We start from the raw sequence: 14,788 nt of genomic DNA on the forward strand, positions 1-14,788 counted from the left end.
GAAATCCCATGGGTTCAACCTTCCCAATGCTTTCAAATTCTGAATGTTTTTGTGGCCTCTGCTTCTGTCCCTCTGAAGCACTATTAACCCCTCAGCAATACTTTCCTCACAGTGACTCACCTTCCCTTCCACAGTCCATTTTCAACACAGTTTGAATGAATGCATTAACAGATAAAACTTAGAATGCCCTCCATTTTCTGCGTTTCTTTCAGGATACACTATAACTTGGTTCTGCTAACCCTTCCAAACACATCTTCTACCACTTTCCCCGAGGCTCTTTCTGCTCCTGCCTCACCAGTCTTCAAAAGCACCTACAAATGATGGTCCTAACACATTTATACTGGATGTTCTTCTAGTCGGGCTCCTCTCTCTAGATATTGGCACAGTCAAATCCCTGCCTCCTTTAAAGTTCACGCAAACGTACCATCTTAGTGAGGCATGCACTGACCACTCTATTTCAAATTGCAACCTCCTGTTAGGACCTGAATTGTACCCTTCTAAAATTCCTGTGCTAAAGTCTTAACTCCCAGTGTGGCTATGTTTGAAGATGGGTCTTCTAAGGAAGTAATTAAGGTTAAATAAAGCCATAAGAGTGGTGTTCTGATCTTGTTGATTTTTTTCTTCCACAGATGAGTCTGATCTTATTGTTCTTAAGAGAGCATGTGTGTGCATGTGATATTTCTGCCTCTGTTTCTCTCCCAGTATTTTTCTCTGTCTCTGTTTCTTTTCTTCTGTCTTTGTCTCTTTCTTTCTGACATGACAGAAAGTGAACTTCTATAAGCCAAGAAGGGAACCCTCAGGAGGAACCAAATTTGCCAGCACCATGGTCTTAAAATTCCCAGTCTTCAGAACTGTGAAAAATACACTTCTGTTATTGAATGCACTTCATCTGTGGTATTTCATTATGGCATCCTGTGCTGACTAATCTGACCCTACTGTAGTTGTCCTGATATCCCTTACTCAACACGCTTTCTTTCTTTTTTCTTCCAAAGCACTCATCAATTTCTAAGTTACTGTGTGACTTATTTGCTTCTTTTGTTCTGTTTATGGTTTGTTCTCACCTATGAGAAGCCCACCTGTACAAAGGCTGGGATTTTGTTATGGTCGTTGTAATTAATAAATCCCAAAATACCTAAATCACTGCCTTGATAGTGCCCATAAGTTTTTATTGAGTGAGTGAAAGTAGAGTTCAAATTGCCTGGTGTGATCAAAATTAGCAAAGTTAATTTTTGCTTGAATCTTGATGTAATTACTGTAAGCTTTATGTTGAAAAAGAAAATACTTATAAAATATTGTTCCTCCCAAGGCTACACATTTATATTCTCTTGGTCATACCTGTCAGCCTATATCTTCCACATCATCTTTAATTTTAAGCTCTCTTTAAAATAAAATTAAAGATACAAACAGATTTGGAAATTCTAAATACATTGTTTCTTGTAAGGGATGTAAAACAATTACAAAAACATGAGTTGAAGGTATTACTATTCATAATTAAATATTAAGCAATGTAAAATAACTTAGAAACAAAGTTACTTTTCATTAAATCAAGTTTGATTTGAAATGTAATATTGTGAGATTAAGGATAATAATTTTTACTGAAGAAGGTATTTTTAAAAGCTTTGCAGGCATCTTTTTATAAAGATAGTCTTTCTGGAACCCTGGGGACAGCTTAGTTCCAAAGAAAATACGTGCTTTAGAGAAAACATGGCAGTGATTAAAGACAAGGGAGGACCACCTACTGACTCAGGGAAGAAGTCTTGTTGAAATGTCTGCTTTAGTAAAAGAATCACATCCAAGAATTTAATAACATAAATAAGCATGTTTAAAAATTTTAATTAACCAGTCAATCTGTAGAAAACATATCCACAATTAGAAGACATATAAACGGACAGAAGACTATTTAAAAGACTATCTGAGTGTAGTAAACAAAGGCCAGTCAGTTCTGTGGGTGTAAGTGATTTTATACTATGCAGATTCAGTTGAAAGCTGAGTTATCTAATGGACCTAAGAAGAGCAAGCTACCTTGCTTTCCTCTCTTCCCAGTTTCCAAAGAAAGAACGCATCATATTTTTCTGTTTGTATGTTGAAATGAGTTGAGGCTCACACTGAAGTTATAAAAACAGTTCATAGAGCTGCTGTGTACCACTCCCCAGGTTCTCCAATCATAACGTCTTATACAGTCACAGAACTATTATCAAATCAGGAAACAGACATTGGAGTGAAGCTTTCAAATACTTCAGGCTTTATTTGGATTTCATCGGTTTGGTGTGCAATTTTTCTCAGTATTAATTTCTATGGAGTTCTTTGAAATTTTATTTTATAGATTTAAGCAATCATCAGGACAGCCAGGATTAGAACCAGTCCATTGCCCTACCTCCTGTGCTATGTCATATGTCAGTCTGCATTATGACAGAGAATCTAACATAAAAAGTGCATTATTTCAATGCTACTTTTGAAATGCTTGCTTTAGTTGCATGATTTTAAAAATTATTTTCATCCCTAATAGTTTTCTTTTATGTTGTAAACCTAAACTTCCCCTCACTTTCCAAATGTGACTATAAAAATGACAGGGACATATAAAATCACACTCACCTGAGGATTAATAGATAAGTATTTAGCATGAAATTTGAAAGTGTGTAAGACTACAGAATGCAATCTTCAGAGGTAGTTGCTAACACTGACTGTGTGCCTTTGTTGTAGGTTTAAATTGATTTGTCTGTTCAGAAGTGAAATATAAAATATCAGTAAAATATTTGAGTTTAGTAACAATAAAAATCAACCAGAATATTGTGGCAGTGGAGTGGTACATTAACTTAGGTAAATGAGATTTGAGCAAAAAAATAGTTTTGTAGAGAAGACTACAATTAAGGAGAGGGAAAATATATGTACATGCATAATATAATTCAGATTTTTCTTGATATTTAGGCCCCTGTATTAACTTGTACCTCAGTGTGATTATCATCGTAGTATACTAGGCATAAATATTTGCTTTGTAAAATACATAATTGTGGCATTGGCCTCATTCCTGGATGTGTTATAGGCTTATAATTCTCCTACAGACCCAGGAAGTCAAGGAACATCTCTGGGTATATCAGAACGACGTGAGCAGATTCACCCACGAATTCCCATACCCTCCACCCCATTGCTCCCATCTGAACCTTAATGTAACAGCTCCATGCTTTTGCTCTACAATTTGGAAAAGGACCCAGTTTCAGATCTAGGGTTGTGAGCTCACCTCACTGATCCCTGACTGAAGCCCACTCTCGCCACATGGTTCCTAAAATGGTGGTGGTCAATATTGTAATAAAAATGAGTTTCTGGAGTTCAAAAAAGGTCCTAGTGATCTGGTAAGCAAATCTGCCTCTTGAGACAGGAAGCTGCTCTGCTGTATCTGCCATTGCTTTTGGATTTCTTACCTGTCTTTACAGTTTGCCAGCCCAGGGAGAAGGGGCTGCGAGCCTGCAGGTTGTAGGAGGAGATGGGGCTGTGGTTATCAGCTGCTGGACTCCAGGAAAGTGTGGCTGTCCTTTCGGTGATTTCCTCCACAATTACTATCCCAGGTGGGCCTGGGGGTCCTACAGACAAAAGGCAATGGATAAAGCTAAGAACACCTTGTGAGCGGCTGTGAGAAATTATATTTCCAATGTGGACCTCATCAAATTATGTGACTATCTTAATGAAATATGTATTTAATTATGAAAACTGACAGCAAAAAGTTATGCCAGTTGGTTTCTAGGATTTCTGGGGAAACAATTACGGATTGAATATTTTTCTGACACTGTGCCTGGGGTGACTACCAATTAGCACTGTGTTTTATAAAAAAAAGTAAGTAGAAGCAGACACAAGGATATGAGTGCCAATATCAGTTTCAGGTATTAAAAGGAATTGCAGCATAAAGAGGCAACAACAGATAGGCAGTGCTGTGAGGAACACAGACAATCCCATTCATACAAGAACGCTACAGTTGGACGAGCCAATTTTCATGTTCAGAAAACCTAGTACAAGCACTGATGCATTCTATCAAGTAGCTTAGACTCTAAAAAAGAGACATAGAAAGTCCTAAAATAACTGACAAGGTAAAGACATATACCAGAAGTAAGGTATACAAAAATTTTTTGTGGGGAATTATGCTTTTTTTTTCAGTAGGGGTGGGGAGGGAGTGAATCACAAGAGGTTAACTCACTTTTGGTCATGAAAGAATGGTATAGAATTGAGATGAGTCCTTGTGTACGCAGACTTCATCTTCAGGAAACAACCATGAAATGATTTATGGAGAACTGTTATAATTCTTAAAATAGTGATTTTTAAATAGTTTTTTAAAAATGCAGAGCTATTTACATTTTAGGGGCTAAAAGTAAAATGTAGAAAATTCAAGTTGTTCAAATGCTTTTATGTTGACAGAAAAAATACACTTCTAAGTATTTTAAGACACTAATTTCTAAATTGGTCCTTATGTGGCAAGTTGCTTTCTGGATTTGGTGATTAGGAGGTCAGAAGTAAGGACTGAACTAGACTTCAAGGAGCTTAAGAGATGGTTGGGGGTTGAAGAAATGGAACAGACAGTGAGACCTCTCAGTAGAGACTGTCAATAGGAAGGAGAAGTGAGGTGGAGAAAGAGTTTAATGAAAGGAAGTTACATGGCTCACAAGGGCAAATGACATTTTTAGGAGATGAGAGGAGCCAATGGCAAATGACAGAGACCAAAGATTTGAAAGATAAGGCATCTCCCACCAGGAAGGTAATATACACTTGGGAAAGTGGACAGAAGTATAGAGGACAGCCTTAAGAAGTGGCAGCTTTTCCTCTAAAAGAAATGAAAGAAGAAAGAGTGACATTTAAAAAAACAAAGCAGTTGTTGTAGCAAGGAGATAAGTTAAAGGAACTCACTTTGGAAGGTACTATTTTTTTTTTCATTAAAAAGGAACCTAGGACTCTCTGAAAGTGAGGTGAGTGGGTAAGATGAGGTTGGAGGTTGGAGGACGACAGGAGATGTTTTGGACAGGCACATGGGTTTGCAAAGAAGAGGGAACACAGAGATTCTGGAATAATCCTGCAGGTCAGCTTTGGTTGGAGTACATCATTTTGATGTGGAACCGAGCAAGTCAACCCAGGTCCAGGACTAGGAAAGAAGTTAGTAGGCTACATGCAGGTTTAGGAGTTTGGAAGTGTATTATCATTTATCACCAAAGCTGTGGGGGACTGTGGAGTTAAGTGAAGTAGGGAGTCAGGAGAAGCCAGAAAGGGGCTGAGGGACTAGAGTAGGAGGAAGGAGTCAGGAGATTGGATTATTAGGGGAGGAGTATCTAAGAATAGGAACTTTGTTTGTGAAGAGAAACTGCCAGAATTTGTGATTTACTATTTTGTAGAAGCAGGGTAGTTTTGAGTGCTGTTTTGATTGCAGGGGTAAGGTGGATAATATGTCTGGGTTCATAAGATCTGGGGCTTATATAAGAGTATGTTCGATGCATTAACTGTCAATATTGAAACCATTAAAATAAATGGCCAAGTGTTAGGACTGGAACCCCACCCTTTCAGGCAGCCTACTGGAAATCCCCCATCACTTACTGGAAGGACCACTCCTAGCCCCAAAGGAAAGACAAACACTCATGTTGCCAGGGTCATCTTCTCTAGCTTCTCCTAGCAATTGTTATCCCTGGAATAATTTTCCTGCCCAGCTGAACTTCCCTCCAGACCTCTCCCCTATATCTACTTTAGTCTGTAAGCGAGAGTGGGGTCCTGGCTTTTGCTACATACTTCTCTCTTCTGGGTTGCTTCCCAAGTAAAACCTGTGCTGGCGTTTGTGCTATTAAAAAAAAAAAAAAAAAGAAGTGGCCAAGGCTAAGGTAAGGAAAAGAGATCCCAGTGCTGGAGAAGTTGTCTTCAAGTTGTTAGACGCTGCTGTGACGGGGATGTGAGGAAGCTTCAGTAATAATGACGTGGTAATGAGATAACTGTGATAATGACACTGATCGCTATCATGACCTCAATGTCCTGTACTATACCAGGGGTTTCCCAAACATATCTATGCTACTGTGAGGTGGGCAGTGCTTTCCCTATTGGAACTTTGAAGAGGTTACTTTGTTAATAAATAATAGTTTTGAAAGCATTTTCTAGTTGTACAGGGGGGTTCACTGGGACATTTCCACATTATGATTACAATGCATCTTGGCTAGGTTCAGCCCCACCGTCATTCTCCCTCCCCCTCCCTTCCTTAAAATGATTTCAACAGGTGTCATTGTTATATTTTCATACAAATATATAAAGTACCTTGACCATGTTCTCCTACCTTTTAACCTCCTCATTTCCCCTCCCTTTTTCCACTAGCATCGAAACCCTACTGGGACCTGTTTTAGCTTCCTGTCCTTTATTTTTTAAAGTGTATATTCATTGTTCAGTATATAGTCAATACCGTTACTATATGTTAGGCTTTATGCTAGGCACTGCGACCCAGAGTCCATTCTAATGAATGGAAGTTATTGCCCAAATCACTCTGCTAGTGAACAACATGGCAGATATTTGAATATGGATCTGACTATAAAATCTGATTTGTTGAAAGAAGCAAGGAGTATTGAGGACCTTCCTCCTCTCACTGTTATTCTGGGGAGTAGTTTCCACTGAAGGAAGGAAAGAAAAAGAAAAAGTAGATGTTACAGAAAGGTACAAATTATGGAGAAGAGACAGAGGTATCATTTGAAGAACACATTAAGGACCTCCTGGTAGTCTGTGCTTAAGTCAACTCCTCACTTCTTTCCTCCTGTTTATGCAACTCATTCCCTTATTGCAAAGTGGAGTCTATTCTTTCACTTCCTTAAATCTGTCCTGTGACTGCTGGCTCTGGTAGAAAGCTGAAGAAGTGACATTGTGTGACTTTTGAGATGAGGTCATTAGAAACTTTGAGCTTCTAGAATATTTGTTATGAGAAAAGCTAGCTGCCAAGTTTGAAGTCTGATTACAAAGAGACTACCATACTATAAAGAACTCCAAAATGGTTGTTTGGAGCAGGGGGAGTGTATGAATAGGAAGTGATGCCTCTCTGGCTCCAAGCTCTTCCAGATATCCCAGTGCAGGCACTAGATGTGGGGAGGCGGGAGAGGCCTCCAGAGGATTCTAGCAAGTACTGCCTGGCTGGACCTGTCAGCTGCCCAAGCCATGGGAGAAGGCAGTAGATGGGGGTTTCAAGATAGTAAATTTTGGGATAGCAATGGCTATTTGGAAAAGACTTCAAGATAATTTGTTTTGAGGGTTTGCTCACAGATAATGAACTCTGTCAGGATGATCTTCAAATACTAAGAAGAAAAAAAAAGACTTGAAATTTAGATACTGTGTTTATATAAGAATAATGGCCAACAAACTCATTTATTAAGCTCTTCTATGGTGTTCAATTTATTCTGTTCTATTTCACACATTGTATTTATTCATCTCTCCAAAGAGCATTTGTTAACAATTACCTGATGAGGAACACTGAGGAAAACAACTATTTAGATAATTTGCCTGTCTCAGCCATCAGGTTCTATAACAATGTTTAGATTAGCCCTCTTTAAAAAGGCAAATTTTTAATAGATAATAATTCTTCTAAATAGTCTTTAAAACTTCAGTTGGTAAAGTTTTCTAAGAGATTTTCAATATAGTCAGTAAATCCCCAAATACTTTTCTCTATATGCCAAAATATATGGTCTTTAGCAAAGTAACCAGGAAACAAGGACAAAGAATTATGAATCTAGGACACTGTTTGTGACTGTTGAATTACTTCCAGTTGTGAAGTATTAATGAGTAGTTGCCCGATGATAATGTAATATTTAAGTTACGTGTCCTTATGTCAAAATACTAGGTGGACACGAACTGTCTCATGTTCAAGACTATTCAGTAACAGAGGAAATGTTTAAAATCTAATAACTAAACAAAATAGAATGCAAAATTGTATGCAAACAAAATTGTGTCAATATTTTTTTAATATTCAGAGGAAAAGGCTAGAAAAAATGCTTAACTTATTTGAAGATGCGTATACAAGTGATTTAAACCTTATTATTTATGCTTGTTTATTTCACTAAGTTTGTATAATAAGCATGTATTTCTTCCAAAATTAGTTCTGAAGTTGTTATTTTAGCGAGTCCCCAAATCACACGATGTTGTGTGCTAGCTAAGAGAATAAACACGTGCTGAGCGCAAGTGGAGATTGGTGCGCGTCACGGGAGGGGGGGTGGGAACTTGTTTACAGAACAGCAAAGTAGGGGTTCAGCCCTCAGTGTGTTAAAATCCAGAGGCAGAGGTCTTTCTCAAAAAACAAATCTAAAGCAGTGATAGCTGTGTTCAAGTGTCTGGAAGTACATTTTTTATCTCATTATTTCTCTGTTGTACTAGTTGCAATCATTTTTCTGTAATTTTCACTCATCTGAACATGGCACTTGACATATACTGGGCCCTCAATAATTATTTGTAAGAGAAAATAGGAAAGGAAAGGAGAGATGGAAGAATGAAAAATGGACAGAAGGAATTACATTTAAGTTTGCAATACTGTACTATAAGTAAAACATGTATTAAAATATAACTAGACAAAGATGCTCTATAATAGTATCTTCTTGCTAAAATATATTTATATTAAATATATAAGGAAGAATGAAATTTTGTTGTTTACAGGTAAATGGATAGAGCTCATCTTAAGTGAAGTTACCCAGGTTCAGAAAGCCAAAGGCCACATGTTTTCTCTTAAATATGGAACAGAGGCCCAATGCAAGCAATATTATATACACACATACAGATATATGCAGAACATGAACACAAAAGTGGGACTTGTAGAGGAGACCAGGTGAAGAGAAAAAGAAAGAAAGAAAGATGACTACATCAGTGTAGGAACAAGACACAAGCAAACACACTGCAAACTGTTGAACACAGGATCGGGGAAAGGGTGAGGAAGTGCAGTGGAGGGGGTCACAGCGGCTTGAGCACAATGCACGTGCGGGTGTACTACCAAGGCAAAATCCCCCAGACAGGAACAGACACCTGAGCGATGGAGGACAAGAATGTTAGACAGGTTATGCTAAGGGGAGGGCACAAACACAAGGGAGAGAAGAAAAGAAGGTGACTATGGCTGATGCATTTTCTATACAAGGATATATAGAATACTTAAGCCTGCTGAAATCAGCATAAGAAGGGGACTAAGGTAGGAAAGAGGGAAATGGAGGGGATGAACCAATTTGAGTTATAATACACATGTACATGGGAAAGTTACAAGGAAACTCTATATAGCTATCTGAAGCAAACAAAAACCTCAATTTTTTTTCTTATTACAAAATTGTAGAACAGGAGGGTGGAATAGGTCCTGTATTGGGGGGGGTGTTGGTACCAGTGGGGGGAGATGTGGAGAAAGGGTGTAAGGGGGAATATGGTACAAATACTATGTACACATGTATGTAAATGGAAAAATGACACCTGTTGAAACTATTCCACGGGTGGGGGGGAGGGGGATAAAGGAGAGCAGTGGAAGGGGTAAATTCAATTATGTATTTGAGACATTGTAAGAACTTTTGTAAATGCCACAATGTACCTTCACTCAGCACAACAATAAAAAATAAAAAATACTTAGTAGAAACATAACAGTAATACAATCTATGAATAAATAGCTTTTCTAAATCCTTATAAATATAAAATACTTCTTTGGAATAGTAGATTCAGGTGATGGTATTCTAAAAACAAATTTACTTTTTAATAGAAATTAACCACTCAGCTATGATACAGGTAAAATGATTTACAGTTATTGTTAATATTGGCTTCTCAATGCTCTCCTCATGTTGAAAACATTTGCAGATATTGTATACTGAATGCTGACTACAGTTAGCTTCCTCTATATTTTTAGAAGTATATATTAGCATGCTAACATATTCTTTTAAGTTTGGAATACTGTACTATGATAAGTAAAAATGTATTAAAATATAATTAGACAAAGATGCTATATAATAGTACCTTTTTGTTAAAATATATTTACAATAAATATATAAAGAAGAATGAAATTTTGTTGTTTGCAGGCAAATGGATAGAACTGGAGAACATCATCTTAAGTGAAGCTAGCCAGGTTCAGAAAACCAAAGGCCACATGTTTTCTCTTCTACACAGCAGCTACCTCCCCTTCATTTCATGTTAGAAGGATGTGTTCAGAACTCAGTTTCCACAAATGACAAAAGGGGAGGGAGAATGACGGTGGGGCTGAACCTAGCCAAGATGCATTGTAATCATAATGTGGAAATGTCCCAGTGAACCCCCCTGTACAACTAGAAAATGCTTTCAAAACTATTATTTATTAACAAAGTAACCTCTTCAAAGTTCCAATAGGGAAAGCACTGCCCACCTCACAGTAGCATAGATATGTTTGGGAAACCCCTGGTATAGTACAGGACATTGAGGTCATGATAGCGATCAGTGTCATTATCACAGTTATCTCATTACCACGTCATTATTACTGAAGCTTCCTCACGTCCCCGTCACTCCAGCACTGGGATCCCTTTTCCTTACCTTAGCCTTGGCCACTTCTTCTTCTTCTTTTTTTTTTTAATAGCACAAACGCCAGCACAGGTTTTACTTGGGAAGAAACCCAGAAGAGGGGAATAGCTAGCCAAAGCCAGGACGCCGCTTCCACTTACAGACCAAAGTGGATACAGGGGAGAGGTCTAGAAGGAAAGGTTAGTTGGGCAGGAAAATTATTCCAGGGATAACAATTGCTAGGGGAAGCTAGAGAAGATGACCATGACAAGGTGAGAGTTTGTCTTTCCTTTGGGGCTAGGAGTGGTCCTTCTAGTTAGTGGTGGGGTGTTTCCCATTAATAATGACTCTATTTTTGCTGTCTTTTGACTGAAAAATAAATCAGGGAATAAACATTCTTCTAAAAGGTTCTTGTAGCTAATTTACACAAGATACCTTTGAAAATAGATCAATGGCAGACAAATTAAGTGATGATGGATGTGTGACAGTAGCTAGTGTCAGCATGTTTTACAGACACCACTCATTTGGTAGGAATCTCATTATATTTTATAGGTAGCTGTCATGATTTAGTGTGAGATCTGCAGAAATCTGAAGTTTTCCTCTCTTAGGAACAGAGCTACTGTATAAGATTGATAAAATATTTTATTTGAAAATAGACAATTGAGGAAAATGGAAACAGTGTGTTAATGTCTTCACGATGAGGAAATGACAAACACCAGAGCGCTCAGCAGCAGCCAGTGCTCAGGGATTCAGTCCACCCTCGTTCAAGTCCCCCAGGATTGCTGTCACATCTACTCATCCTCATGACCTAAAGTTCACTGAGAAAGTTTCCTTGTCTTGAGGATCCATTGACCTTAAAAGCTAAAAAAAACAAATAAGACACCTATCTCTTTGGAACCTCTAAAGCTGTTATTTTAAAATTGGTGACATGAAACAAGGACCTATCACTTCATGCACTAATTATACAGTGTTACAGAGCCTAGGCATTTTTAAATTGACTGGAGTCACCTAGCTCAACTTGATTATTGTCACATGAGGAAGTAGCACTTGAGACTGGACTGTTTTCCTCAAAAACAGAGGTCAGGAGCATCTTGCATTTTTGTGGGGGTAATATAAAAACTGAAGCTGAGATAGACGTTAGTCTTGAGAATGATCCAATTGGTCAAACCACAACAGTGTGGCAGCAATCAGACAGGCATGGGCTTTCTGTGGGATGATCCTCCACACCCCGGTCTACCATCCATAGACAGCAGCTAGTGGTACAGGCTTTGGGGTTCTCTGGGTGTGACTGTCCAGCCCTTGTGAGGACACTGAATCCTAATGTTGAGGTCCATTCTCCATGCCTAGCCACTCTCTTGGTTCTTGCATGTGTAGATGATGTCATATCTCTTTTTGATTCAAAAATACCCCTATTGTTAAACTTTATCGTGCATTTTTTCAGCTTTCATTTTTATTTAGTCTTAGGGACTTTTCTGCTTTTCTTGCAGAGAAATTTTAGGAGGAAAATTAAACTTGTTGGAGTCCAAAACATTGGATGGCTCTTTGCATTAAATTGTTTAAAACTAAAGTGAAAATTTGATACAAATATGCTCTCCTACCCTAAATCTCCTTCCCTAAAATGTTGACTACCCTACACTTATGTCTGTGATTACTGCTGTCAGGGACAAAGCTCTCCGTAACACACGCAGAAATAAACCATGTAATAATGGGAGGCAGGGATGGCAGTCATTTGTGGAACCCAAGTTCTGAACACTTCCTTCTAACACGAAAAGAAGAGGAGGTAGCTGCTGTGTAGATGAGATTAATGCAGACAAGTGAACCCAGTGTCTCAGACCACAATGAGCATCTGTTATCATGTGGTTTAATCTTCTATAATAAACCATCCACCACAAAGGATCACTTTGTGTAGACTAAATCCAAAATAATGGCAAAACATTTTGGTAGAGAATTATTTCTCAGTAATGTGACTAGATGTAGTTATAGTACATAAAATATTGAGATCTATTTATGAACATTAACAAATGATTAAGGTTTTATCTTTCAGGTTGTAAGAATTATATCTTTACTTAGAGAGTGGTATATTATTGTTGACAGTTTCCTTGTTTTAATACGGAAAATGTCTCCTGATAACTTTTTTTTAGCTCTTGTGTTTGAACTCAGGTCTTGCCTTTCCTAGGCATGTCGTCTACACTTGAGGCATGCCCAGAGCCCTCCCAAAACACTCCTGACACAGGGGCTGGCAAAATCCAACTTGATAGTGTTTCACCATTCCCTCTTGATAGTCTCATCAAATACTTCCTTACCACTATTATGTCCCTTATAAACCCTCAAGGGTTTCTGAGATTTGCTTACTATTTACTGGCCTAATTTAAGTAACTCTTCCCTAATGTTTTTAATCCCATGAGAATAACCAACCCTTTTACCACAGGTAATCAAGGATGAAAATGAGAATTGAGTACTTCTAATTTGTGGAAAGCAATTTTGTTTTCAATTACTTTGGTAAAGTTCAACATTAATTATATCTCTCCATCAATCATCACTCTCATCCTTCCTGCCTACCTTACCTTACTTCACCTTATCTATCGTGTATATAATCTGGTCTCTTAATTTTTTCTTGCCCCTCCTTTTCCTGTTTGACACCTGTTTAGGCTTCACATTTTGCATCTCTGCTTAGGCTTTACTTTCTTAAATGAGACTTTTTTGATGCCCTCCTCAGATAAAGTATTTCGTGTATTCACTGTATCATGTACTTCTCATTCACAATCAAAATCACAATGGAAACTACTGGCTATTTTTGTTAATGTTGGCTTACTTCTTTGGAATTTAGGATTTGTGCTTGTAATTTAGGGACGGGAATCATGTTTGTAATGTTTTCACTATGGTATTCCCAGTGCCTCATGCACTACTTACAACATAGTGTGCTAAAATTTAGATTTGTAATAAATGATTGAATGATTTTTGGTAGCTTAACAGCTTAGTATAGCTGTTGCCTTAATAACTATATGCATTATTATTTTTGACCAATCAAAATCCCAAAAATGTAATATGGCCTTACAAAATCCTAACAAGAAATCAAAAGGATTTTATTCCAGTCCTGGTTCTTTTATGTAAAAGCTTTGAGTCCTAGGACAAATTCTGAGCCACGTTAAGTCCCTTACATTATATGAAGGGGATGACGATATCAGTCTGCTGTTTTGTTACAGAGGGTGCTAGGGGTGAAATGTCCTGTATAAGTGGTAAACTGCCACAGAGTTCCTTATTGGGCCTTTCAATGCTCTATAACTTTGACTATATCACTTAATCTCACAACACCTCATTTTTTTGCCAACGGGAGTAAGAATCCATGTGCCACACTTGATATGAGGAAAGATCTGAAACTGACTTGAAAACAGAAAACAATTACTCTTATCAGCAGATTGAATGATATCCTCCAGGGACCTTATAGCAAAACAGAGAACAAGAGGGCTGAAAGGATAAGGATTTAATGCCTGCCTATCAAGTAGAAAGCATCATGCTAAATTTATATACCTTGTCCCTAATCTTCATAGTAGATTTTGTACTATGAAAACAGAATTTCAGAAAGATCAGGCAAGTCACCTAAGACAATGTACATAACAGTTCAAAAGGGAGTGTGGCGTTTCATTCTGATTCTTATTGCGTAGATCCTCATTTCAATGCCATGTTATTAATTGCTATGTAGTACTGCCTCATGTAATTCAGTATAGGAAGAACATGTAGATTCAGAAGGTTAAAAGTTAGTATGAAGAGGGGCAAATGGCTTTTTTTATCAATTGCAAATAGGTTTAGAGATAGAGGATGCACACAGAAATGGAGTGGACTTTGTGGTTGAGTCCCTGATAGTCACTTCACTTAACCCGACGTAGTGCAAGGGGTTGATGCCTTCCCTTCCCATTGTGCAGTTACCCATCTTAGTCTTTTGGTCTTGATAATCTCATCTGCCTCTGCTAGTGACTGATTCAGGAAGCTAGGTGTGAGCCAGTGGTGATCTTACACTGATAGGTGCTGGTTCAGGAATAAGAACTGATTTACATTGCTGTGTCCAGATGAAGGGTTGGAGGTTTGTACCATGGTTGAGAGAGATAGCTAGTTCTTCTCGTGTGTGTGCATGCAAAAGGCGTGTAGCTTTATTCTTTCCTTGAGAATAAACAATGTAGATGACAGAATGGAGAGATGGAACCAACATGGGTCCTTGACAAGGAAGTTGACCCACTTGATCAACTAATTAAAAACCTGCTTTAACTTCCTGTCACCAATCATTAGATTTCCTGCTCTTTAAGCCAATTTGAGTTAGGCCTTA

At 38.0% G+C, this 14,788-nt stretch overlaps 1 protein-coding gene across 2 annotated transcripts in view; it reads right to left on the bottom strand.

Moving 5' to 3' along the window:
• Cntn5 (contactin 5) overlaps positions 1-14,788 on the bottom strand; it is a 1,105,069-nt gene that overhangs the window by 70,503 nt on the left and 1,019,778 nt on the right. For both annotated transcript variants that reach the window (XM_074066853.1, XM_074066854.1), the window contains one exon: positions 3,417-3,575. In XM_074066853.1, coding sequence (XP_073922954.1) covers positions 3,417-3,575 — 159 coding nt within the window. The remainder of the gene's footprint in view (positions 1-3,416; positions 3,576-14,788) is intronic.

Source organism: Castor canadensis, chromosome 2 (assembly GCF_047511655.1).
Source record: "Castor canadensis chromosome 2, mCasCan1.hap1v2, whole genome shotgun sequence".
Classification (NCBI taxonomy): domain Eukaryota; kingdom Metazoa; phylum Chordata; class Mammalia; order Rodentia; family Castoridae; genus Castor; species Castor canadensis.